General features: G+C 52.2%; 1 protein-coding gene across 5 annotated transcripts in view; it reads right to left on the reverse strand.

Annotated features, from left to right (window-relative positions):
* Positions 1-17186: 17186 nt before the first annotated feature.
* Positions 17187-26079, reverse strand: part of RBM19 (RNA binding motif protein 19) — a 142585-nt gene continuing 133692 nt past the window's right edge. The window contains exons 24-25 of one of the 5 annotated variants that reach the window (XM_063647120.1): positions 18356-18449; positions 17187-17776 (exon numbers count right to left, since the gene is read on the reverse strand). In XM_063647120.1, the coding sequence (XP_063503190.1) occupies positions 17587-17776; positions 18356-18449 (284 nt within the window). In that variant the 3' untranslated portion in view covers positions 17187-17586. Of the gene's footprint in view, positions 18450-26079 lie in introns of all 5 variants that reach the window. The other 4 variants (XM_054443794.2, XM_054443798.2, XM_054443796.2 and 1 more) reach the window with 4 other exon arrangements.

The raw sequence follows: 26079 nt of genomic DNA on the forward strand, positions 1-26079 counted from the left end.
GCCTAGGCTGGCCATTTGGAGGATGAGAGAGCACCGAGTCAGTTCAGCCTGAGGCCAGGCCAGACAAGGAGACAGCTCTGAGATATGGAAGAGTCCAGCCAAGATCTGCAAAGCCACCTAATTAACCTGCAGCCGAGGGCAGAGGCATGAATGACCAAGCTGGACAAAGACTGCCCACCTCACCTGCAGACTCCTGAGCTAAATAAGCATGTAACGTTTTAAGCCACTGAGTCTTCTGATTGTTCATTAAGCAGCAATAGATAACTAATACAAGATGGAACTGGCAGAGCTTGTGTATGTAGCAGATATTTAAGGCTATGACTTTTCCTCTAGGCATAGCTTTAGCTGTCATCAGAACCATGAGTGTTTCTATTACTGCTGTTTTTAGAAGATATTATGCAATTTCAGTGTATTTTTTGACTCAAGTTCTTTCAGAGTTTTAATTTATAAGAGCTTTTCTTTCTCCTGTTTTGATACAAATTTCTACTTTTATTGCATGTAGTCAAAGGATGTAATCAATATTATTTCCTCTTTCTGGAATGTATTGAGGTTTTCTTTGGTAGCCTTATATATGGTATTCTTTTATACATGTTCCCATGATTGTTTGAAAAGAGGTACATTACATTCTATGTTTACAGCAAAGAATCTGATTCCTGAAGGCAGAAAATATACATGTACACTTCATAACGGTGGATCCCAAACTGGGATACAGACAAATTGCAGGGGTGGGGTGCATTTGCATTCTCACACTGATATAAAGAAATACCTGAGACTGGGTAATTCATAAAGAAAAGAGGTTTTAATTGGTTCATGGTTCCATGGGCTATACAGGAAGCAGAGCAGCTTCTGCTCCTGGGGAGGCCTCAAGAAACTTACAATCATGGCAGAAGGTGAAGGGGAGGCAGGCACATCTTATGTGGCCAGAGCAGGAGGAAGAGAGAGAGGGGGAAGGTGTTACACGCTTTTTTTCTTTTTTTTTTGAGATGGAGTCTCGCTCGGTCACCCAGGTCTGAGGGCAGTGGCGCGATCTCGGCTCACTACAACCTTCTCTTCCCGGGTTCAAGCGATTCTCCTGCCTCAGCCTCCCGAGAAGCTGGAGTTACAGGCATGTGCCACCATGCCCAGTTAATTTTTGTATTTTTAGTAGAGACAGGGTTTCACCTTGTTGGCCAGGATGGTCTTGATCTCCTGACTTCGTGATCTGCCCACCTCAGCCTCCCAAAGTGCTGAGATTACAGGCGAGAGCCACCATGCACTTTTAAACAACCAGGTCTCATGAGAACTCACTCAGTATCACGAGAACAGCACCCAGTGGGATGGTGTTAAAGCATTCAAGAGAAACCGCTCCCATGATTCAATCACCTCCTACCAGGCCCCACATTGGGGATTACTATTTGACATGAGATTTGGGGGACACAAATCCAAACCATGTCATGGGGGTAGGGGAGAAGGTGCCTGGCTCAATACAGAGTCTTAAGACTCAACCTCAATGGTATTAATTCATTTGGTACAAGGAGGGCCTGGTAATTGGGATTTTACCCCCCTCCATCCCAACCATAGCCAGGTTCTATGTAGAAAGTCACTGACTGTTCTTTGAATAACATTATTCTTTATCTTTGAGTGTTTTTTCTTTTTTTCTTGTTTTACTTTATGCAAATGTTCCCATTTTCAAATAATTTTATTTATATATATATATATTTATTATACTTTAAGTTCTAGGGTACATGTACACAACGTGCAGGTTTGTTACATATGTATACATGTGTCATGTTGGTATGCTGCGCCCATTAACTCATCATTTACATTAGGTCTATCTCCTAATGCTATCCCTCCCCCCTCCCCCCACCCCACAACAGGCCCCGGTGTGTGATGTTCCCCTTCCTGTGTCCAAGTGTTCTCATTGTTCAATTCCCACCTATGAGTGAGAACATGCGATGTTTGGTTTTTTGTCCTTGCAATAGTTTCCTGAGAATGATGGTTTCCAGCTTCATCCATGTCCCTACAAAGGACATGAACTCATCATTTTTTATGGCTGTATAGTATTCCATGGTGTATATGTGCCACATTTTCTTAATCCAGTCTATCATTGTTGGACATCTGGGTTGGTTCCAAGTCTTTGCTACTATGAATAGTGCCGCAATAAACACACGTGTGCATGTGTTTTTATAGCAGCATGATTTATAATCCTTTGGGTATATACACAGTAATGGGATTGCTGGGTCAAATGGTATTTCTAGTTCTAGATCCCTGAGGAATCGCCACACTGTCTTCCACAATAGTTGAACTAGTTTACAGTCCCACCAACAGTGTAAAAGTGTTCCTATTTCTCCACATCCTCTCCAGCACCTGTTGTTTCCTGACTTTTTAATGATTGCCATTCTAACTGGTGTGAGATGGTATCTCATTGTGGTTTTGATTTGCATTTCTCTGATGGCCAATGATGATGAATATTTTTTCATGTGTCTGTTGACTGCATAAATGTCTTCTTTTGAGAAGTGTCTGTTCATATCCTTTGCCCACTTGTTGATGGGGTTGTTTTTTTCTTGTAAATTTGTTTGAGTTCTTCGTAGATTCTGGATATTAGCCCTTTGTCAGATGAGTAGACTGCAAAAATTTTCTCCCATTCTGTAGGTTGCCAGTTCACTCTGATGGTAGTTTCGTTTGCTGTGCAGAAGCTCTTTAGTTTAATTAGATCCCATTTGTCAATTTTGGCTTTTGTTGCCATTGCCTTTGGTGTTTTAGACATGAAGTCTGGAGGCATCACGCTACCTGACTTCAAACTATACAAGGCTACAGTAACCAAAACAGCATGGTACTGGTGCCAAAACAGAGATATAGACCAATGGAACAGAACAGAGGCCTCAGAAATAACACCACACATCTACAACTACCTGATCTTTGACAAACCTGACAAAAACAAGAAATGGGGAAAGGATTCCCTATTTAACAAATGGTGCTGGGAAAACTGGCTAGCCATATGTAGAAAGCTGAAACTGGATCCCTTCCTTACACCTTATACAGAAATTAATTCAAGATGGATTAAAGACTTAAATGTTAGACCTAAAACCATCAAAACCTTAGAAGAAAACCTAGGCAATACCGTTCAGGACATAGGCATGGGCAAGGACTTCATATCTTTGATTGTTTATTGCTTTCTTGTAGACAGAGAAAGGGCCCTTAAAGTCTCTTGACTCCTCCCACTAATAGCCTTGCAAATTTGGGCAAAGCATGCCATCTCTCTGCAGCGGTTTCACTTGTCAAATGGGGACAACAACCCCATCAATTCCGGCTGTCGTGAGAACTCCCTGGCTTATTATAGTGCCTGGCCCAGAGTAAGGCTCAATAATTGTGACCACTGCTGCTATGATGGCCTTGGATTCCCATGTCTGTTCTTTAGGTTCTGATGCTGGAACTGGCTTTCAGGCCTCTGCTGACAAGACAATGACCTTTTGTCTCTTGCAATGAGTTAGCATTTACAGTTGAAATGGGGCTCAGCACCCACCCACGTAGTCAGTCTTCAGCAAACCAGACATGTTTCTAGATTTTATACACAGATGATGTAAGCTCACTCATTAAGCAAATATTCTTTAGCTCAGACTAAGTGTCCTGTGCTGTGTGGCTGCAAGTCATGGTCCCGCCTGAAGGTAGCCTTGCCCTCAGCTGAAACCTGTCCCCGAGTTGCCTTCTCTACCTATTCCCATTCCCCGCAACTCACTCCAGGCCCCCTGGAGTGGTACCTGCCCCACTCTCAGGAACATGCTTTGAAGTTATGCTTTCATAGTTCCAGAGTCCACAAGTCTGAAATCCAGGTGTAAGCAGGGCTATGCTCCCCTGGAGGCTCTAGGGGAGGATCCTTCCTTGGTCCTTCCAGCTTCTGGTGGCTCCTGGCGTTCCTGGCCTTGGCTGCCTCGCTCTGGCCTCTGCCTTCTCTACCCATCATTGGAACCTACCCACTCTGCTACAACCACGGCTTCAAAGTCAGCCAGGGAGAGAACAGGTCGGGCTTCGTGGGGTGAGGGTGTTGTTTCTGCAGAGGTGGCGGAGGGCTGGCCACAAGGTTATCTACAAAAGGAACCAGAAGGTCCACTAGAGGAATGCCTTCCCTGGGAGTGTGGGCTGCAGGGGCGTGTCCCTGAGTGTCGGGGTGTGGAGGGAGAGGAGGTGGCAGCTTCACAGGCAGCTGGGCATGGCTGCTGTCCTGCTCTCGGAACTTCAGGGGCTCTCTGCTGCCCTCAGGGTAAGTCCACCTCTCAGGGTAGCCCCTACTCACCTCCTGGGACACAGTTTAGAAGCCATGTCTTTTGGGAAGCCCTCCCCACCCTTCCTTTGGACACCTGCCTCCCTTCTCCCTTGGCACCATGACCACCTGTTACTTGGCCATCTCCCAACAGACTGTGAACTTTCACAGCAGCAGTGAGCCTACTGTGTTGTATGTTTACTTGTTTTCGAGACAGAGTCTCACTCTGTCGCCCAGGCTGGAGTGCAGCGGTGCCATCTCAGCTCACTGCAACCTCCATCTCCCATGCTCAAGTGATTCTCGTGCCTCCTGAGTAGCTGGGACTACAGGCGCCCGCCTCCACGCCCGGCTAATTTTTTGTATTTTTAGTAGAGATGGGGTTTTGCCATGTTAGCTAGACTGGTCTTGAACTCCTGACCTCAAGTGATCTGCCCACCTCAACCTCCCAAAGTGCTGGGATTACAGGAGTGAGCCACAGTGCCCAGCTAAGTTTTGTATTTTAGTAGAGATGGGGTTTCACCATGTTGGCCAAGCTGGTCTCAAATTCCTGACCTCAAGTAATCTGCCTACCTCAGCCTCCCAAAGTGCTGGGATTACAGGCAGGAGTCACTGGGCTTGGCCGATCCTGCTGTGTTGATTGCTGGATCCCTGGCCGCCAGTTCAGGGCTGGCCAATAGGAGGTGCTCATTAAATGCTTGTAGAGCAAGGAAAGGGGACTCAGATGGTCTGCAGAGGGTTGAATGGTGACCTCCCCCAAAATATGTCCACCTGGAACCTGTAAATATGACCTTATTTGGGAAAAAAGGGTCTTTGTGCATATAACTAACGATCTTGAGATGAGATTATGGGTGCCAACTGTCCTTAGAAGAGAAAGGCAGGCTGGGCATGGTGGCTCAGGCCTGTAATCCCAGCACTTTGGGAGGCTGAGGCGGGTGGATCACCTGAGGTCAGGAGTTCAAGATCAGCCTGGCCAATGGTGAAACCTTGTCTCTACTAAAAATACAAAAATTAGTTGGGTGTGGTGGCGGGCGCCTGTAATCTCAGCTACTCGGGAGGCAGAGGTTTCAGTGAGCTGTGATCGTGCCATTGCACTCCAGCGTGGGTGACGGAGCAAGACTGTCTCAAAAATAAGTTGAGCAAGGATCCTCCCCTAGAGCCTTCGGAGGGAGCATGGCCCTGCCACACCTGGATTTCAGACCTGTGGACTCTGGAACTGTGAGAGCACAACTTTCTGTTGCTTTAAGCCCCCCAGTTTGAGGTATTTTGTTACAGCAGTCACAGGAAATTAACATACTGCCCTATCAGTGAAAGCCTTTCTGAAGATCTGCGGAAAAGAAGGACGTTAGGGAAAAGCCAGCCTCTGTGTAGGCAACACCCCGAGGGTGCACTTGGTCAGACATGAGTGAATCTACACATGGGGCGAACTTGATGCCTTATTCCCCCGGCCCCCCAAATTGGCATTTTATCTTAATGTGTAAGCAACAAGATCCACATGTTACTCTGGAGTTTTTCACTGACAATCAGCACTAGTGTCTAACACAGTGGGTTAAGAAAAGTGGGTTAACTTTTCTTGGTTTAAGAATGTGATGAGGCCAGGTACAGTGTTCTGTAATCCCAGAACTTTGGGAAGCCACGGCTTGAGCCTGGGCTCAAGGATTACTTGAGCCCAGGAGTTTGAGGCCAGCCTGGGCAACATAGGGAGACTCCTTCCCTAAAAAAATTAAAAAATTAGCCGAGCATGGTGGTGCATGCCTGTAGTCTCAGCTACTCAGGAGGCTGAGGCAAGAGGATGACTTGAGCCTGGGAGGTTGAGGCTGCAGTGAGCCGTGATCACACTACTGCACTCTGGCCTGGGTGACAGAGCAAGACCCTGTCTCAAAAAAAAAACAACAAAAAAAACAAACAAAAAAAACCCAAAAAAACAAAAAACCCCAAAAAATCTGATGAACACATTAGATTCATGAGTCTTTTCTTTTTTTCTTTCTTTTTTTTTTTAATACTTTAAGTTCTGGGATACATATGCAGAAAGTGCAGGTTTGTCCCATAGGCATACATGTGCCATGGTGGTTTGCTGCACCCATCAACCCACCATCTACATTAGGTATTTCTCCTAATGCTATCCCTCCCTTAGCCCCCTACCCCCGACAGGCCCCGGTGTGTGATGTTCCCTTCCCTGTGTCCATGTGTCCTCATTGTTCAACTCCCACTTATGAGTGAGAACGTGTGGTGTTTGGTTTTCTGTTCCTGTGTTACTTGGCTGAGAATGATGGTTTCCAGCTTCATCCATGTCCCTGCAAAGGACATGAACTCATTCTTTTTTACAGCTGTGATACATGAGTCTTTAAACAATGCTTATGTGGGGTTAGGTTCTAACGTTAGCTCAAAAGGTAGAAATCAAGGACAGTCAAATTGACCTTGAAAATGCCCTGGGAAGACCCCAGGCAGCACCCAGCGATCTGTGGCTGAGGCTGCTGGCTGTCCCCAGCATTCGTTTTCCTGCTTCCTGTAGAAGGAGGGGCTGCATATTTTGAGGGGCATATGGCTGCCCAGGAGAAAGACCATTTCCCAGCATCTCTTGCAGCTAGGCTCAACCAGGTGACCATATTCTGGTCAAAGTGACATGAGAATGCTCAGGCTGTGTCCTTGAAGGGCAGGGCAAGCCGTCTTTTTCCTCCGCATTCCCAGTGGCTGGGTGGTGGCAGCACAGTGGGGTGCTGTCTGGGCCATGGAGGTGTGTCAGAGCGACAGTTCAGAGGTGCTGGGCCCCTGCTGCTGTCAGACCAGGCCTGCTCACCTTCCAACTGTCATGTGACGGAAATCCACCTCCATCTCATTTAAGCCCACTAATGTCTGGGTCTGTCACAGGAACCAACACATTCCCTGACCTATATACACTGTTGCTCTGGGAGGCGAACACAGCAGGCTGTCCCCTAGCACTGGGGCAGCTGCTGTTCTTTGGTAGAGCACTGGGTGAAGTTGTTGACTTGTGCTCAGGGTCCACAAAATACCTTGCAGCTCATGAGGACTGCAGTGAGTGAGATGCTTACACTATGAGGGTTGGGCAATTGAGCTCAGGAATATAAAGTCCTGGGAGGTGGAGGGGTTAAGGGCTCTGGACTCCACTCCTTCAGCCCCACATCTCAGCACCTCTGCGGAATGCAGTCTGAGAATTGTTCATGGGACGCAGTGTTTCCTGCTATCCCTTGCACGGACTGCCACGTATCCAGCTTCCTGTCCTCTTCCACAAAGCCAGTGGGGAAGGAGAGGAGGGTCTTTGACTGTGGAGCCACAGCCTGGGAAAGGGGACTGCGTTCTTTCTGGAACATCGGCCACGGGCTGCCTCCCCTCCTTTCCTGGAGCCTCAGTTTCCTCATCTGTGCCATGGCAGTGACAGCCCCTACCTAGTGACTCAGCTCCCACCTGCGAAAGTGCTTTGTAAACCGCAGGTGTACAAGGTGGCAGCGATGTTATCACCTGGAATCTTTTTGGGGACCAGGAGAAGGGAGGGTTCCTGACAGTTTCCAGGAAAGGCAGGAGCAGCTGCTATCCAGAAATCTGCACAACAAAATGTCTGCTGTTGGCCTAGGCCCAAGGATGGGACATGGTGGCCCCAGCGGACCGCTTCCATGAAATCTGCAATTATGGGGAAGTGGGGCTTATTAAGGAAGCTGGAGGGGAATGAGGCCCTGGCTTCTAGCAATGCTATAATTAGATTGCAGGGCCCCTTTTACTTTGCTGCCGATCCAGAAGGCCTTGGCCTGGGGCTTGTGCTGAAATACCCCGGCCTCCTGGGTGGCGGGTGATGGCCCAAGCCTGTCGGGGTGCAGGAGGATACTGCCTTTATGTTGGGGGGATGGGGTAACAACAGCTGAGGTTTGTGTAGTGCTCATGTGGGGCCGGCACCACTCTCAGCCTTCACTTCATCCTGGCATCTGCAGGAGTCTGTCATGTTCTCGGTTCACAGGTGAGAACACCAGGCACAGAGAGGTCAAGGAGGTTGCTCAAGGTCACATTGTGGCTAAGTGGCAAAATAGTAAAGAAGGGACATGAATGACGGAAATCAGGGGTCGCCAAACCACAGCTCATTTTTTTTTTTTTTTTTTTTTCTGCTACTGTTGCCTGGTCTTGTCACTAAAGTTTTACTCAGCACATGTGCCGAGGCAGCATTGCAGAGGTGAAAGAGCCGGAATGGGGAATTCTGCCACAGTGCGACCTTGTAGAAGACACTCTGGGCTTTCTAATCTGTAAAATGATGGGGGTTTGCTTTAGATCGGGGTCACCGCACTTGATGCAAAGGGCCAGATGGTAAATATTTCAGGCTTTGCAGGTCATAAGGTCTCTGTTGCTACTCAACTCTGCTACATGTAGCAACTATTGACAGTATGTAAACTAATGGGCATGGCTGTATTTCAATAAAACTTTATTTACAAAACCAGGCAACAGCAGCAAAAAAAAAAAAAAAAAAAAAAGAGGGCCATGGTTTGCCAACCCCTGATTTCGATCATTCACGTCCCTTCTTTACTACTTTGCCTTAGGAAATTCATGTTTTTAATACTTTTCTTTATACGAATTCACTGGTATTCCTTAGAGCTTAGCAACACCATAGGTTTGATGACCTAAACAAACACAGGTTTGTATTTGTGGCATACATGTAAAAATAAACTTGTGGGTTAAAAATTAAAAAGAAAAGCATGTGGGCCACCTAAACCATCCCCTGAAGCACAGAGGTCCATGCTCTGTGCTTTGGGAGACATTTTTTAGTTCAAATTTTTTTTTTCGAGATGGAGTCTCACTCTGTCGCCCAGGCTGGAGTGCAATGGCATGATCTCGGCTCACTGCAAACTCCACCCCCCGGGTTCAAGTGATTCTCCTGCCTCAGCCTCCCGAGTAGCTGGGACTACAGGCACGTGCCACCATGCCCAGCTAATTTTTTGTATTTTTAGTAGAGATGGGGTTTCACCATGTTAGCCAGGATGGTCTTGATCTCCTGACTTTGTGATGACCCGCCTTGGCCTCCCAAAGTGCTGGGATTACAGGCGTGAGCCACTGCACCAGGCCTAGGTCAGTGTTTTTCAAATCGCTGAGGTGTTGAGGGGGAAGAGGAGTCTGGGTGGGGGAGGTCAGGCCTGTACCCTGACTTGGAACAAAGCAGTTCTTGCTTAATCTGTTTAAGACATTTGTTTGGGAAACGGGTTCTGGGGCCAAAGGAGTTTGGAACCATCTAGAAGTGGCTTCAAAATGAACTTGAGGCCAGTGCAGTGGCTCATGCCTGTAATCCCAGCACTTTGGGAGGACAAGGCGGGAGGATCACCTGAGGTCAGGAGTTCATGACCAGCCTGGCCAACATGGCAAAACCTCACCTCTACTAAAAATACAAAACTTAGCCGGGCATGGTGGTGCATGCCTGTAATCTCAGCTACTTGGGAGGATGAAGTGGGAGGACTGCTTGAACCCAGAGAGGCAGGGGCTGCAGTGAGCCAAGATTGCACCACTGCACTCCAGCCTGGGTGACAGAGTGAGACTCCGTCTCAAAAAACAAACAAACAAACAAAAAAACCAAAAACTTGAAATGTTGAAGCCATGAGATTTCCCAGGCCCAGGTCTGTCTACACAGGGCTGTTAGTTCCCATGCTGACTCTTAGATTTCTTTTTTTTCCCCTTTTTTTTTTTTTTGGGAGACAGCATCTCACTCCGTTGCCTAGGCTGGAGTGCGGTGGTGTGATCATGGCTCACTGCAGCCTGGACCTCCTGGGCTCAAGTGATCCTCCCACCTCAGCCTCCTGAGTAGCTGGGACCACAGGCCCACACCACCACAGCCGGCTAATTTTAAAAATTATTTGTAGAGATGGGGGTCTCCCTATGTTGCCCAGGCTGGTCTTGAACTGGCCTCAAAGCGATCCTCCCACCTCAGCCTCCCAAAGTGCTGGGATTACAGGAGTGAAGCACCGAGGCTGGCCCCTTTTAGATTTCTTAACCAAAGAAGGAGAATTTCCCATTATACCTCGGTCCAACCCTCTCTCCTCAACCTGAGACACATATCCTCCAGTGTGTTCTCTACCTCTTAGCAGTCAACAGCTTACCAAGTTTAAAGCCAGTTCCTGCTTCCCTCCAAGCCGGCTCTTCCTGCAATGGTCTCAGCGCACACTAGCTCCCTTCTTCCCACTGCTTGGGTTGGAGCCAGGGCACTAGCCTTGGTTGTGCACACCCTACAGCCAAACCTTTAGGCCACTGGCTGCATCTTCGATCTGTCTGCAGGCTCGGGCCACCTCACCCCTCCACTGTTACCTCCCTGCTCTGAGTCACCACCTCCCTGCTCTCCTGGCCACTGCAATGGCTTCTGAACACCTGTCCCTGCTTCGGTCCTTGACCTTCTGCTATTGATCCTCAACATGGTGGCAGACTGGGCTGGCTCTGCTCCCCTCCACAGGCCCAGACTTGACACCCAAACCTGAGCCGGGTTGGTGGCCCCCTGCCCACTCTCCCTGGCTTTTTCTCTGGTCCAGGCTGTCCCCCTCACTCTCCCTTGAGCACACAGAGCTGTCCCCTTCTTCCTGGCTCTGCTCACATGCCACCTCCTCAGGGAGCCCTTTCTTGACCCTGCCAGACATCCCCAGAGAGAACAGAGCCTCAGCAGTGCCAGGGAAGCAATCCTCCGCCCACTCGTGTCTGGGTCTCCCCACATTTGACTACCAGCTCCTCGAGGCCAGGGAGTCTTATCTGCTGTGTCCACTCCTGCATTCCCAGCATCATGGCCACGCCTGGTGCACACAAGCTCAACACACACTTGCTGGGTGTTTCAGGTTTGAACCTCTCCCTTGCGCTCCTGGTCTGTATGAGCCCTGGAGGATGAAGCTGAGGACTCAGTTCTTGGAAGCCAACTGTCCTGAAGGTGGTCTCAGGGCTGCCCCCATCACCCCATTCTCTACCCTGAAAACCTATGATGCCAGGGCAATGCCTGGCACTGGCTGTCCACAGCCATAATGAGCTGCCACGCATGCCCACTGGCCCGGCACTGATGGCATTTGATGATATTTAAAAACAAAACAAAAAACACCCTGGGGGTTCCATGGCAAGCAGGACCTGAACAGGAGAACCTCATCAGGGGTGAGGAGACAGAGCCCTTCACCCACGGTGCCTTGAGGACAGGGCTCGAGTTGGCACACATTGGGCCTGCCCTCGCTGCCTTGAGGATAAGGCTCGAGTTGGCACACATTGGGCCTGCGCTCGCTGTAAAGAGGAGACAGTAGTCCAGGCCCTGCAGTAGGAGTGAGAGCGCAGGGTGTACCTCTAAAGCCCAGCATAGGGCCGGGCCCCCTGCATGTGGGAATTGCCCTCACTGCTCTGGGGAGGTAGGGGCTTGGGCTTGTGCCAGAGCGAGCTGAGTGTGAGCCTGGTGGCAGCCCTCTGTGCAGCACCGTCTTGGAAATGTCACCCACCTCTCCATTTCTACATCTCCCATCAACTTACCTCTCACAGTTGCTAAAAGGACAAAGTGGGGCCACTGATTCCTTCCTTTGGAGTAGATTCCAAAGCATCTACTCCATGATGCAGCACGCACAAAACAGGCACAGACCTTGGTCTCCTGGGACTTCCGGTCCAGAGAGAGGTCAGACATGAAATAAAAACACAGAAACTGTTCACAGCTGTAAGGAGCTAGGGAGGCGTTCGGTGTGACGAGTGCATCTAACGAGGGGCCTGGGCTTGTCTAGGATGGGGCTTGGGAAAGTCATCTAGGCAAGGTGCCTATTTCAATGGCCTAGGCGGCATGGGCGAATAAATTATTATTATGCAAGCATTCTATTAATCTTTTATTATTAAGACGGCTGAAAAAAATGATTACATATTATAGTGAAGCTCAGCGGAAGAGAAGCGGGTGGAAAGCTCTAACCCGAGAGGCTGCTTTCACAGGATGGGAGGATGGCTTACATTTCGCAAGGTGTACCAAAGGGTTAAAGTCATTTTCATTAAAATTTAAATTTCAGCAGGCGCTCACTCTCCCTTCCCCGTCCTTTGAACGTTTGACTGGCAACCATTTCATATTTCAATCTCGGCAGAACAAATTGAATTAGATGTTGAAACCAAGCTCGGCTCTGTTCACCAAAGCCTGCATGCTCTGCTCACACTAATCCTTTCCTAGACGCTGCAGAGCACAGACGGGCGCTGCGAGAGACGGCCCTGCACAAAAGACAAAAAAGACCAAGGCGGCAGGAAAAGGAGAGGAGGAAAAACAAGCGGGCAGAGGCCGCTGGAAATTGTCTTCCACCTGATGCATGGGGCTTAAAGCCTAGGAGACAGAGCCTGCGTCCACCCAGCAGGGAAGGCCCGTGTGGAGGCACACAGGGCGACCCGAGTTTCTGTCTTGTGTCTGGGGCAGCCAGCACAGTGCCTCGCACACAGCAGATGCCCAGCAGGTGTCTGATGGATGAATGAATGAATGAATGAATGAATGAGGGAGAGGACTCACTCTATCAGCCCATGCCTCTGGCCTGTGCCCGTTCCTCCCCTCTGCAGAGTGGGCCCGGCTACTCTCCTCACCCTCACAACTTCCTGAGAAGTGACAGCCTGCTGAGCTCAGTGGCCTCGTGGCTCTCCAGTCCCCGTGCCCAGTGCAAACCAGCGGAGGATGCCAGTTCAAGTTTCTGGGGAGGAAACAGGCAGACCTCCGGGCCTGGCTTGGGATCCCACTGGCACCCCAGGATCACCCCATGTTCGCTGGCTCTTTCTTTAAACTGTGTAAGTCTGTGGAATGACCTAGAGGTGCTGACCCAGGGGCCCCGAGGTCTGGTTTTCAGAAGAGACAGTTCTGCTGCTGTGGCCACGGAGTCCTCACCCACTTGAGACCCCCAGTCGAAAGGGTTAGGAACAGGCTGGGCATGGTGGCTCACACCTGTAATCTCAGCTCTCTGGGAGAATGAGGTGGGTGGATCACTTGAGGTTGGGAGTTCAAGACCAGCCTGGCCCACATGGTAAAACCCTGTCTCTACTAAAAATACAAAACATTAGCCGGGCGTGGTGCACACCTGTAATCCCAGCCTTGGGAGGCTGAGGCGGGACAATCGCTTGAACCAGGGAGGTGAGCCCAGGTCATGCCACTGCACTCCAGCCTGGGGAACAGAGCAAGACTTTGTCTCAAAAAAAAAAAAAAAAAAAAAAAAAGGGTTAGGAACAGACACACAGACACAGCAACAGACAGGCAGCTACTCCTGGGGGTGTGCTCACCTGTTTCCCCACAACCATTGGCCCATTTGGGCTTGAACTTTGGTTCTGTGCAGGAATAGCCAGGTGCTGGTTTGCCTACTGCGGCCAGTGGGCAGGGGGGCACCTCCTACAGGCTCCTTCCTGGATCATAGGCTCCTCCCCAACATGGCGCAGTGCCCTGTGAGTCCCTATCCCGTCCCAGCCTCTGGACGTGGGCCCAGCTGGCCTGACATCTGCTGGGTGCAGCCCCACAAGCTTGCCTTGTTTTGAAGTTATGTTCACAATAATGATGGCAACTACCATTACTAAGCACTCACTAGGCATGACACAGTCTGCTAACTACTTTCCATTCATGACCTTCTGTTTCTGTCTTAACCAGTCCAATGGGGCAGGAATTCCTGGACCCTTTTGAAAGACATGGAACGCAAGGCCTGGAGACACTGAGAGCCTAGAGATTCTAAGGCAGGCCTTTGGAGTCAGGGCCTGTGCATTCTGCTCTCCTCCTCCCGTCCCCACTGTCCCTCACTCGTGTCCCTCCTCCAGGCCCCACTGTCCCTCACCCCTGTCCGTTCTCCAGGACCTGTCTGACCACCCATCTCCCTCCTGCAGTCTGACTGTGTGCATCCTATAGTAGAGATGCCAGGGCCCTCCTCACCCATCCAGGGGTGGACCCTTGGTGGAGATGCCATGGGGACAGAGGGAGAGGGCGGGATGCCTGGAGTTTCTCTTCTACCAGCCTTCCAGGCGCCCGCTAGTGCCCACTGCTGGCCAAACTGAATACAAACCTCTTGACAAGGGAGCTTCAGAGACACAGCTCAAGGGGCCAGGCCCCTGAGACCCACAGTGGGTGGGAGACGGATGTAAGGACAGCAGATGCAGTTCCAGCCAGCCCTCCACTCTAGAAACAGCCTGTCCCCATTCTTCCCAGCTAACTGAGCCACACTCTGAACACCGGGTCACAGGCCTCATCCAGATGTGTGCCTCTGGCTTTTCTGAGGCATGTGTCCTGCTGACCTCCCACCTCCCTGTGTCCCTTTGGCCCCTCTGGCCTCTTGGTGTCACCTCTCCCTTCCTAGGCATATGCTCTGGTCCAGCCTGTCATGGTTCTCTTTCCTGGCTCTCTGGTGACCGTATCAGCAGGGGATGGGTCACAGCCCCTCTGAGAAGTGGCTGAGGCAGTTTCCTGCCCCCTGCAGCAGTCCTGAGCTGGGTCAGGGGGCCCACCGCCCTGGAGCAGTGCTCCTTCCTCAGTGCCACCTCTGTGGGTTATTTCTGGAATTTCTCTCCCAGATCTTCTGGGTGTCTGGGTCTACCAATGTCCCATCATTGCTTCAAAAACCACCAAAGCCGCCTTTCAGAAAGCTCCCGAGTCCCCCTCCCAGTGACAGCGGTGACTATCAGTCCCTTGCTGTCTTGGCTTGAAGGCTTAGAGTCTCCCAGTTCAACCCCCACATGCTGGATGGAGGAATTTCTCATAAGACGCTTTCACCAGTCCCTCCTCTCCAAAGGAAGAAGAGACGAAGCCCCTCCTCTGGGCCAGGCAAGTGACTTTCCCGAGCTCCGCTTCATGGCTACCTGGCTGTACTTTACTGCATTCTAGAACAATGATGATCGTAAGAAAAATCTTAATTGTTTTCCTAGTTCCTGTTTAAAACAGTTATTTTCGAGGGGGTAAAAGGCTCTGGGTCACTGAAATCTTGCTCACACTCCAGGTTGTCCCCTGTACTAAGTGCTGTGACTGAGAGGGACAGGGGATGGAAGATAGGGGGTTGGGGCTGGGTGTGAAGAGGAGCTGGGTGTGGTTACTGCAGACTAACTGATCGGGGGCTGTCTCCCTCAGTGAGGAAGAAGTTAAACCAGGGCATCCAAACTTTTGGCTTCCCTGGGTCACCCTGGAAGAACTGTCTTGGGCCACACATAAAATACAATAACACTAGTGATAGCTGATGAACTAAAAAAAAAAAAGTGCAAAGAAAATCTCATGTTTTAAGGAAGTTTACAAATTTGTGTTGGGCCGCATTCAAAGCCCAAGCTTGGGTTGGACAAGCGTGATTTAAGATCTCAAAGGAAAATAAAAAGGCGCCACACAGGAAGAATGTGAGGGAAGGGCATCCCAGGCAGAGGGAAGAGGCAGCGCGAGGGCCCTGGGGTGGGAGCCTGCTGGGAGGAAGGCCGGGACAGTGAGTGCAGGGTCAGGTGAGGTGGGGCCTTGGTGCTGGGGTGAGCAGCGGGACTCGACTTTCCATGCGTCGGGGAGGCCCTAGAGGGTTTGAAGCTGCAGACTGACATGATCCAGCTCACGGATCAGTCAGGCCACACTGGCTGCACGAGGACAGCTGAGCCGGACGAGAGGAGATGAGGGTGCAGTCTGGTGGGCACGGCATGAAGGGGCACCCCGAGATCTCTGTGGGAGTGGACTCCACTACTCCTGTGTGCTCACAGATCTGCCCCTTCCAAACAGCACGTGCCCCGGGCAGGGGCACAGGGGCCAGGCTCAGTATATGGCCTCTAGGCTGCCTCACTCCCCACTGCCAATCCCAGGCCAGGCCTGGCGAGTGACTGGAAGCTCTCCCTCCTCTATTCCTGAACCTTCCCCAGCTCACTGGCTTTTTCTTTTGGCCACAGGGAAGGCAGTGACGCAGGAAGGGTCACACAGCCCTGATTCCCATCATTTCACTGTGTGAGCCCTGGCAGGGGCCTGCAGCTGCCTGGGCCTGATAACGCTTTTGTGACGGAGATGCTACTTGCATCACCCCATTTTAAAGATGAGGAGACTGAGGACTCAGCAGCTTAAGTCACTTGCCCAGGTTCATAAGGCTGGAGAGTGGTGGACTGTTATGGAGCCCAGGCAGGTCCGAATACAGAGCCCATGTTTGCTCATCCTGCACCAAGCCCTGGACGATGCTGAATCCTGCTCTGGGGGGAGGTTCTAGAAGCATCCTCTGGGCCAGTTAAGTCAGTGCCAAAAGATGCCTGCCCCTGCACCAGGCCCGTGGGTCTACACCTGAGTTTTGGTGACCAGCCAGCCATCCCCGCTGGCTCTGGTGGTGTGGAAATATGAGTACAAATTGTATAGACCAGAAAGTTCAGCTAGAAGGAGCCATGTGCCGCCGAACAGGACACGATCCAGCTCACGGATCCGAGCAGTGGGAAGGCATGGGGTAGGTCTCCAGCCCTGTCATTCCGCACGACCCATGGCAACTTGGGACCCTGGTCACCTGAGGGTTGGCCTGGGTGTGGTTTAACAGAGACACTGTTCAGCCCCCACATCCAGAAGGCTGTGGTCGATGTGACTCTGTGAGCCACCCCACTATAAAAGCTGGAGAATGTGGCTGGGTGTGATGGCTCACACCTGTAATCCCAGAGCTTTGGGAGGCTAAGGTGGGAGGACCACTTGAGGCTGCAGTGAGCTATGATCATGCCACTGCACCCTGTCTCTAAAAAAATAAAAAATAAAGGGCTGGGGAATGAGCCATTCTGTGTCTTTTGTTTCCACGAATTCTCAGGGATGAGCTTGGATGGCTAAGGGGGTGTCTGCCCTAGAGGACACGAGGCACACGCTTGGTCGTGCAGGCTGCCAGCTCTGTGTGGCCTTGCCTGGGCTCTGGGCCACTCCGAAAACTGGATGAAGACTGGAACCTCATCCCCACCAAAATGCACAGACCATGTTTTATGCACAGAGTCTAAGATTCCCGAACTCTCACTTGGAGCCCCACCCAGTGATTCTAAATGAAGAAGAAAACAAAAGTGCTGATGAGAAACTTCTCTGGGCTTTACTTGGCTTGACTCACTTAATTCTGGCACTGTCTATCTGAGGTAGGCACAATTATCACCCTCATTTCCTAGAGAGAAAAACGGAGGCTCAGACAGGACGTCATTAGTCTGAGGTCGCACCTTGGGGAACGGTGATGTCTGGATTCAGACCGCAGTGAGATGCAGTGCAGTTCTTGCTCTGCCCTCTCCGTCTTGCCCTCTGGCTGGTGCTGGCACAGGCCCTTCCAGGCAGGAGGCTGCGTCTCAGGCTGGAGAAAATGTGAACATGGGCGCCTGAGAGAAGCCTGGGGATGCTGTTGGCCAGCGGAGAGGACCTTGATGCACTTCACAGGGCTCTGGGCCAGTGAGCAGAACGCATCCACCATGAGTGACATCATTCAGCTCAGCCAGGGAGCTTGGCATCTGGGCTTGGAGCTCGATGCTTCATGAGCTGCTGGGAGGCTTCCCTGGATGACTGAACCAGGGCTCGTGGTCCCAAGTGACGAGGATGAGGCAGGACAGAGACCAAGTCCCAAGCCGTGAACAGTCCCTTGGAAAGACATAGGTGGGAATTCTAGCTCAGCAGCCCTGGAGGGAGTGCAGGAACAGGGCTCAGCACCATGCCCGGCACTCTTCATGCATTACTGCGTTTATTTCTCTCTCAAATCTTATGAGGTAAGAACTAGCTAGCAAGGGGAAGGCTGGGCCCAAGGAGATAAGGAAACTGGGCCAGGGTCTCCCAGCTTGAGCTTGGAGACGGAGTTTCATGTCCAAGCAGCCTGATGCCAGAGAGCTGGCCCTCGTCCCCTTACTCTCCTGGGGTGGGGACAGGGGGAGCAGGGGTTCTAGCTCCCTGTGTAGCTGTTCCCAAGTCTCTCTTCCTAACGTGGCTGCTCCCTTGCACTCTTCCGTGTCTGCTACAGAGCAGGTGTGCAGTCAGTGTCTGCTAGAACGTGTCACTGGTGAAACCCAGGATGCCTGGGCCACTGGGCAGTGGCCTGAGGCCTTCCTCATCCCGTCCCCTCCGACCTTGGACCAGTGCAGGGTGGGGCCGCCTGCCGCTCCCTGCCCCGCCCCCCAGCCCACATGGTGGGGAGTGCAGAAGCTGGAGCGGCTGTCCCGGTCCCCAGGGCCCCGGAGCCATGCACCCTCTCGGCGCCAGCTCACAGCTGAAGGGTCTGCTCCTCTCTGTCGCTGTCACTGCCTTCCAGCTGCTCCAGGATCTCGTCCAACACCACAGACCGCTTTTTCTTCGGGGGCTCTGTGGGAGCCCAGATGGCAAGAGAGGAGAAAAGAACAGCCGAGAGGGTTGGGAGGCAGGAAGAGAGAAATGACAGAGGAAGGAGGGAGAGGGGAGAGATGAGCAGAACACGGGTGCGGGGAGACAGAAAAGAAGCGAGAGAATGTGAGAGAGGGAAGTGGGGGGAGAGTGGAGGGAGAGACGATACAGAGGGAGGGGGAGAGAGGACGGGGCAATGAAGAAAGACAAGGAGTAGGGGAGAGAATCAAAGGGGGAATGAGGAGGAGAGAGAAACACTAGGGTTAGTCTCAGCATCACCATGGCGGGGCTGCCTCCCTCGCACCCCCAGAAACTCTCCTGCTTCCCTGGCCATCCCCTCCCCATCTTCTACCCGCAGGGGAAAGGATTCCCTCGAGAAAAAAGAGGGAGAGGGTCTCCTGTGCTGCTTCCTCACAGCAGATCAGAGCTTGGCTTGGAGGAAGCTGAAACCCTTCAGAGAGGCTGAGCCAAGCAGTGGGCAACGGCTGGAGAGACAAGTACAAGCTGTTTCTGTTTTCTTGGAGGCCAGGCTAATGGTGTAGCACATGGCTGGCATACAGCAGGTGCTCAATAAGTGGTGGGTGAATAGAACATATGCAAAGCTCAAGGATTCCAGAGGAGGCATGGAGGGAACGACAATTAGAGGTGGCTTTGAAGAGGAGGACTATTTGACTTGGGCTTTGAAGAATGCAGAGGAGTTTTCTGTTAGGAGAGGGGATTCAGGGTCATGAAGAAAAGATGGAGGTAGGAAAGGGTTTGGTGGGCTTAGCCCCACAAGCACCTCCTAATTAGGCACCATCATGAGCCATGGCTCCACTCCTGTCAGCAACCCCACAGGCAGGTGGTATACTGCCTCTTGCAGGAGATGGAACTGAGGCACGGACAGGCAGGTCTGAAGTCACCCAGCTAGGAAGTGGTGGAGCCAGAATTCGAACCCCAGTCACACCTAAGCTCACAGTCTTTCTGCTTTTTATGAAAGTCTCGGGTTCTAGGCAGAGAACTCCAAGGGGATCAATGGTGGCAGGAGAGGACGTGTGGGGCCCCTTGGCCCTCTGGGAAAAGAGCGAGGCTGGGGGAGGCTGGGATCCAGGCTGGCTTCCTCTCAGTCCCTCTTCTAGTCTAACCACTTGTCAATGAGCAGCCTTGCTCGCAGATGAGACAGAGGCAGTGTAAAGAGGCTGTCCAAATCTCCCTTTCCACGGCTCAAACACCTCCCCAAATACATCACCCTGAGGCCCTTTACCTCCGTTCGTCCGCAGGCTGTGAGCTTCCTGGAGCTCACAGCAGCGGCCTAGCCTTTTCTACTGAGACCTCCCCAGGGCCAGCACAGTGCTTGGCCCAGAGATGAAGACTTGGTTTCCCTCTGCGTGTTCCTGGGTGAGCGATTTCACCTCTCTGAACCTGTTTCTTCAATCTCATCCCTCCCAAATCAATTCAAACATTGACCCTGTTTCTCATCATCTCCATGGCTGCACCCCAATCCAAGTACCTCTCAGCCCCTCACTAGAGACCCCCCTCCCACCAAGGGATCCCTCTAAAACGTGTGCGTCAGATCCACCACTCCCTAAGAAAGCCCCAAGTTCCTCTGGAGGCGTCACTGGAGCTGGCCCACCTCTCCCTGCTCAAGACATTTGCACCGGCAGCACCCAGATCTCCCTCTCCCTCTACCCCTGAGCTCCAATGCCACCCCACCCCCTGGCACTTTTTATTACCCACACTGCCGCAGGTCTTTCTTTGTGTGGGATGCTGTCTCACTGCTGTGTCCCTGGCCTTAGCACACTGCCTGGCACCTAGCAAGTGCTTGTGAAATATCCCAGAAAGGGGAATGAGCGGACGGAGCCAGGGTGAGAGACAGACAGCAGAGCCTGCCCCATGGTGAGCGTGCAGAAGGTGCGGGAGGTGCCCACCTGCCTGCCACCTGGGAGCCTCAAGGCCTTGCACTGTACCCATCATTGTTAATCATGAAAAGGGAGAGGGGAACAGGGTGGGCTGGGGTGGTGGGGGCTGGCGGCCTAGGGCTCAGACTCCGGCTTCCTCTCCTTCCTCGTGCCCTCCTAGACACTCTTGGTTTCCTTATAATCGCCAGCCCTGGAGGTGCACAATGGCCTCTGGAAATTGAATTTGTGGGCAGGTAATAGGAGCTGGAAAATAGAATGCAACGAAACAGGGCCTGCAGGCGATCACTGGCGCCCCTCCCATCTGCTAAGATGAGTTGGGGGTGGCAGCTCACTCCTGGGGCAGGGTCCCTGCCTTCCTGCGCCAGGCCTGGCCTGGGGTCTAAGGGATGGCCAGTGGTGGCGGCATGGGATTTTTTCTTCTCTCCCACATCCTGACAACTTGGAGGGACTGGCGAGGGGAGTTCTAGCCTCATCCATTGTGTCAGCTCAACCTTTAAGATAGACCTGGACTTGGGGCGCTTCTTCCCCACGTTCCTGCACTCCTGGGCCGCACCACCATCGCCTCTGGATTCCTCTGCCCACCCCTCCCAGAAGTCTGGTCTCGAACGGCAGCCAGAGGGAGCTTGTTAAATCCTCCATCACGGCATGCCGTTCCTTTGCTCAAGCCTGGGGCACCATCTCACCTGGGGAAAAGCTAAAGTTGTCACGTCGGCTGCCAGGGCCACTGAGCAGGCCCCGCCACCTCTCTGCTTCTCTCCCACTCTGCTCAGGCACTTGGGCCCCTTCCTGGCTCCTGGCTTCCAGCACTCCCACCTCAGGGCCTTGTACCTGCTGTTCCCTTGGTCTGGAATGCTCTTCCTCCACGGAGCCACTCAGGGGCCTTAGCTTTTCAGTGAAGCTTCCCTCCTTATTTAAAATCCCAAGTCCTCGGAGTGCCCTGATGTGCACTTCCTAATCCCTTTCCTGTCCACTTCCCCCACAGCATGTCTCCCGGTCTCACTGCGTGTCATGTTTCCACTTTACTATCTGTCTTCTGTCTGTTTTGTCCACTGTTGCATTCCCAATGCCCAGAACTGTGCCTGGCACATAGTAGATGCTCAATAAATGTGTGCTGAGAGACTGAGGGAGTGAATGACAGGGAAAATTGAGGGTCAAGTAGTGTAGGTTGTTGAAGGACAAACAGCAGCTGAGACGAGGCCAAGAGCAGTTGTTCAGAGCCTTCATTCCTGCTCTCATCCCCTCACATGACGGAGACACCTGCAGCACCTGCTCTGGGTTGGGCATGGTGGGGAACAAGCCTGGCTTGGCACCACCTAAGGCTTTCTGGTCTGGCAGGGGGAGATGGAGAAAGAACCAGATAGTTATGCCTCAATTTCTAACCTGTAAAATGGAAATACTAGGGGTTGTGGTGAGGCTGAAATGAGTAAAAAGGGCAATGCCCGGCCCCTGGTTAGGGCTCAGTCGATGGTGCTAAGACTAACACCTGTGTTACTATTATTGATAGGAAAGATGCTGACTTCGTGTCTCTCTTGGTCACTGGGGCAGTGAGTGCTCACGGGGCGGGGCCTCTTACGCGGAGCCTGGCTTTGTGGCCTCGATGAACCAAAACATCTCATTCCTTTACCTGCCAACTATGTACTCATGTATCATAAGCCAGCCTCCGTGCTCCTGGGCCTGGCATATCTGCCATGGTTCAGGCTGGGCCCCCAACTGCCCCCTGGAGGACACATCAGGCCCCGAGTTCCCACCAAATGACACCCCGCACCTCCCACTGGCCCTGCTTCCTTGAGGAGCACCCTGTTTGCAGGGAACAGCTGCTGAAATCCTACTTCCCCGACATCAAAAGCCTCAGTGGGTTTTCACCAAACAAACATAATGCAGAACCGGAGAAAGGTGTAAAATAAATAAACGAAACAAGCTGTGTATTTTCTTTCAGTATTACAGCTGCACCCGAAGATAAACAACAAGTGAATGTCACCAAACATCAATACCCGAGAAATTAACTTGACAAAAAGCTCAGCCGTCCCCCGACAACCCCCCAGTCCTGCCCCCCTCCCCCTCAACCTCCAACCACCATTTTTGCATTTCTGGAGTTCCCACCTAATGATTTTATTTTTCAATTAATTCCTTGACAGAATGCCAGCCTGTGTCTCTCCCTTCCCTGGCTGGAGCTGTCGGCCCTGCATGGGAGGCACAGGCAGGCAGGGAGAAAGGCGCAGGCAGGGAGAAAGGGCGGGGGGGCGGGGGGGGGGCGTCGGGAAGACAAGAGAAAGCGCTTCTTGGGGTTTTGTTCTGGAAGCAGACGTTGAGGAAAGGCAAGCTGGGGGAGAGGAGCGTGGCTGATAAGGGGAGAAGGGAGTTCTGAAAGGAACCCTGGGATGAGGCAGGCGTGAAAAGCTCGGGGAGGGGAAAAGCACTGGGCCAGGAAGCCCAGGGCTGGATTCTGAGCGGAGAGGCCTGAGGTACAGGGTGGAGGGTGCTAGATGCAGGGTGCTGGGTGGGTGAGCTGCCAGGATCAAACTCTGCTGCTCCTGGCTGGTCAACCTCGGGTAAGTTGCTTCACCTCTCTGGGCTCCTCTCAGTTTCTGCAGTTACTGAATGGTGATGAAATGTACACGCCTAGGGTGTGTAAGGATATTAAAAGAATGAATATATGTATGTAACGCCTTCACAATAGTGCCTAGCACACGGCAAGCTGTCAATACAGGTTGGTCATTCTTACTGCTGTTGATGGAATCTGTTACTGAGAGCACGAGGGTGGGCCACTCCCCTCCTCTATAACACGAGGATAGCAACAGCAGCTCTCGACTCTGTCTCAAAAAAAAAAAAAAAAAAGTGACCAATGGGATGGAGCAGGGCCTCCCACTGTGGGCCCACAGAAGAGCGTCTGGATTTGCTGACATGATTTGCCATGAATACAGAAATCAGTGACTAATGTTCAAAAACAGGGAGATGCTACATGAGAATCTGCACCTCTAGTTTCTCTTGAACCTGGAATGGCTAACCTGTGAGTGTGGCAGACCTGTCCCCTCCCTGCCTACAGGTAACTGATGAGGCTGTGCACTAGCTGCCCCTGGAGACAGGAAGCCTCACTTAAGGGGGCTTTTCTTCCTGTTCCTGGAGGCTCCTGAGTTGCTACTTCCTGAGACAGAGAATAGGCAAGGCTTCGACAAACTCCGCTAAGTTGGAGACAGAACTGATTCCAAGAGGCCGGGGTGAAGGGCAGGGGTCGGGGGCACAGGTGGGTGAGGGGAGGAAGGAGGTTGGGGCAGAGTGTGGAGGCCAGAATGAGGCACCACAATCTTCAGACTCGGTGGTGTGCAGTCCTAGGCTGCTGGGGGACACCAGCCACCTGTAGCTCCCACCCTTGGGGAGTATGAGGGTGCCATGGTGTGGGTACCGCAGGGGGCTGGGCACCCGGGGGCTGGCCTGGCTTGGGAGGCTGCCTGCTCTGGAAGGCTGGCTGAGCCAGACCCCCACCCTCAGCTGCTGGTGCCTCTGCCTGGGTCTCTCCCTGTCCTCCCTGGCTTCAGATCTTGCAGCCCCCACGGGCAGAGCTCTCCTACCCAGATGGGTCTGCATCTCAGGGCTCTGTGTACAGCAGGCACACATTAGGTAAGCACAGAATAAAGGGTACTCTTCAGGAGATTGGCCTGGCTCCTAAGACCAAGCCAATGTCCCTTTATTGATACAGGAGGCTGTTTTAGGGCTGTGCCTTTTTTTTTTTTAAATAGACAGAATCTCACACTGTCACCCAGGTGAGTGCAGTGGAGTGATCTCAGCTCACTGAAACCTCTGCTTTCTGGGTTTGAGCAACTCTTGTGCCTCAGCCTCCCGAGTAGCTAGGATTACAGGCGTGCACCACCAGGCCCAACTAATTTTTGTATTTTTGGTGGAAATGAGATTTCACCATGTTGGACATGAGCTCAAGTGATCCACCCGCCTTGGCCTCCTAACATGCTGGGATTATAGGCGTGAGCCACTACGACCAGCCAGTTGTGCCTTTTTAAAACACAGCGAGTCCTTCTAAGAACTAGGTATGATCTGAGAGGGTCCTTGTGCAGAGCGGGTGGGCAGGAGCCTGGGCCGCAGACGGGCCTCTGCCACTGTGGGACTTTCAGAAGCTGCTAAGCTCCTTAACTCAGTGCTCCCACCTGTTAAATGGGGGCGGTGCCTGCTCTGCTTATCTCATGGGGACCGTAAGGGTTCCTGCCTTCAGTCACTCTTAGCAAGCATGACCCAGCATATTCTATGTGCCAGGAATGATGCTGGGGATATGGCAGTGAACAAAACTCCACAGGATAAACTAAACCACCAGCCATGGGGGCCACACTGGGGCTCAGGATGGACAGGACGAGGTGGGACCTGAGTGCTGCCACTTGATGGTCCTAGCCTTCTCTGAGTTACCAAAGTTACTCTTCTGTAGACAGGACACAGTAGTAGCAGCCACTACAGGGGATTTGATGAGATAAAGCATGAGATCACTTAGCCCAGGGCCCGGCCCGTTGAGGTGCCAGGCAAACATGAAAGCTAACAATCAAAGGGTCCTGTGAGGCCACCCCAGAGGACAGGCAGTGCCCAGCAAAGGGGAAATCCAGCTGCCCAAGATAAAGCTGAGGGGCGAGCCACAGGGACCACTCCTCAGGCGCCTGCTGGCTCTAAGCAGCAGGCTGGCTCTGGACTTTCCTACAGAAATTCTACCAGCTGGGTAACATCATTGTCCCACTTTTCAGATGAGGAAGCAGCCACACTAGGGCTCTGAAGAGTCAAGTGGCCACACTTTCCAAGCAGGACCTTGAGCTCAGATAGGGTTGGCTCCAGCCTTGCTGGCACAGCACAGTAAAGCCTGCCCTGCAGTGGGGGGACACTAGCCCAGCCTCCCTAGGAGGGAGGGTCTCAACAGGAAAAGCATCAACAGACCTGGGCCATGTAGCAGCAATTTCCTTTTCAAAGGCCATTAGTTCTCAATCCAGCTGTCTGACAGAATCAGCTAGGGACCCACTGATACCTGGATCCTCCCTCCAGAGGTTCTGATGCAAATGGCCTGGGGTGGGCACGGGGTATTATGACTGCTATGATGACTGATGTTATTAATCTTGGTGCTGAGGACTTGGGCTCCCTGACTGGCTGGAGACTGGGTCAGTGGGTGGAGTAACTTCCCTCTGTGCTCTGGGTGTCTTGTGTGTGTGCAGAATTCTATGACTGGCCACGCACAACCCCATACACAGGGGCCGGTGAAGGTGCTGCAGCCCGGATACCCGTGGAGTTACCCTGAGCTAGGGCTGTGGGCGTGGGCTATATGCCTGGGGGCTTCTAGACTTGGTCCCACGTGTTTGTATTAGTTACAGATACTGGGAGACCTGTGCAGGCTGGGAAGCAAGGGGAGTGTCCCGGTGAAGGTGACTCACTGCAGAGGGAAAAGGGAAAAAGAACCAGGAAAGGTGGGAAGGCATCCCCTACTCCTCTGCCTCAGGTCTGGAGGAATCTCCCAAGTCTTAGGGTTTGGTCCACATTAGTTACTGATCTCTTTTCTTTTGGCATATGCCCTGGGTTGGAAAGCAGAGGCTGAAAGGGAGCAGCTGGTAACATCTCATAGGGCCAAGGTATAGTGGTGTCTGTACCAGGCTGTGTAAGTGCAAAGGCTCGAGGGTCCAGGTAGGAATATGACGGCATCAAACAGTCCAGGGGGTCGGCGGAAGACTACAGGGAGGGCT

Source organism: Pongo pygmaeus, chromosome 10 (assembly GCF_028885625.2).
Source record: "Pongo pygmaeus isolate AG05252 chromosome 10, NHGRI_mPonPyg2-v2.0_pri, whole genome shotgun sequence".
Lineage (NCBI taxonomy): Eukaryota > Metazoa > Chordata > Mammalia > Primates > Hominidae > Pongo > Pongo pygmaeus.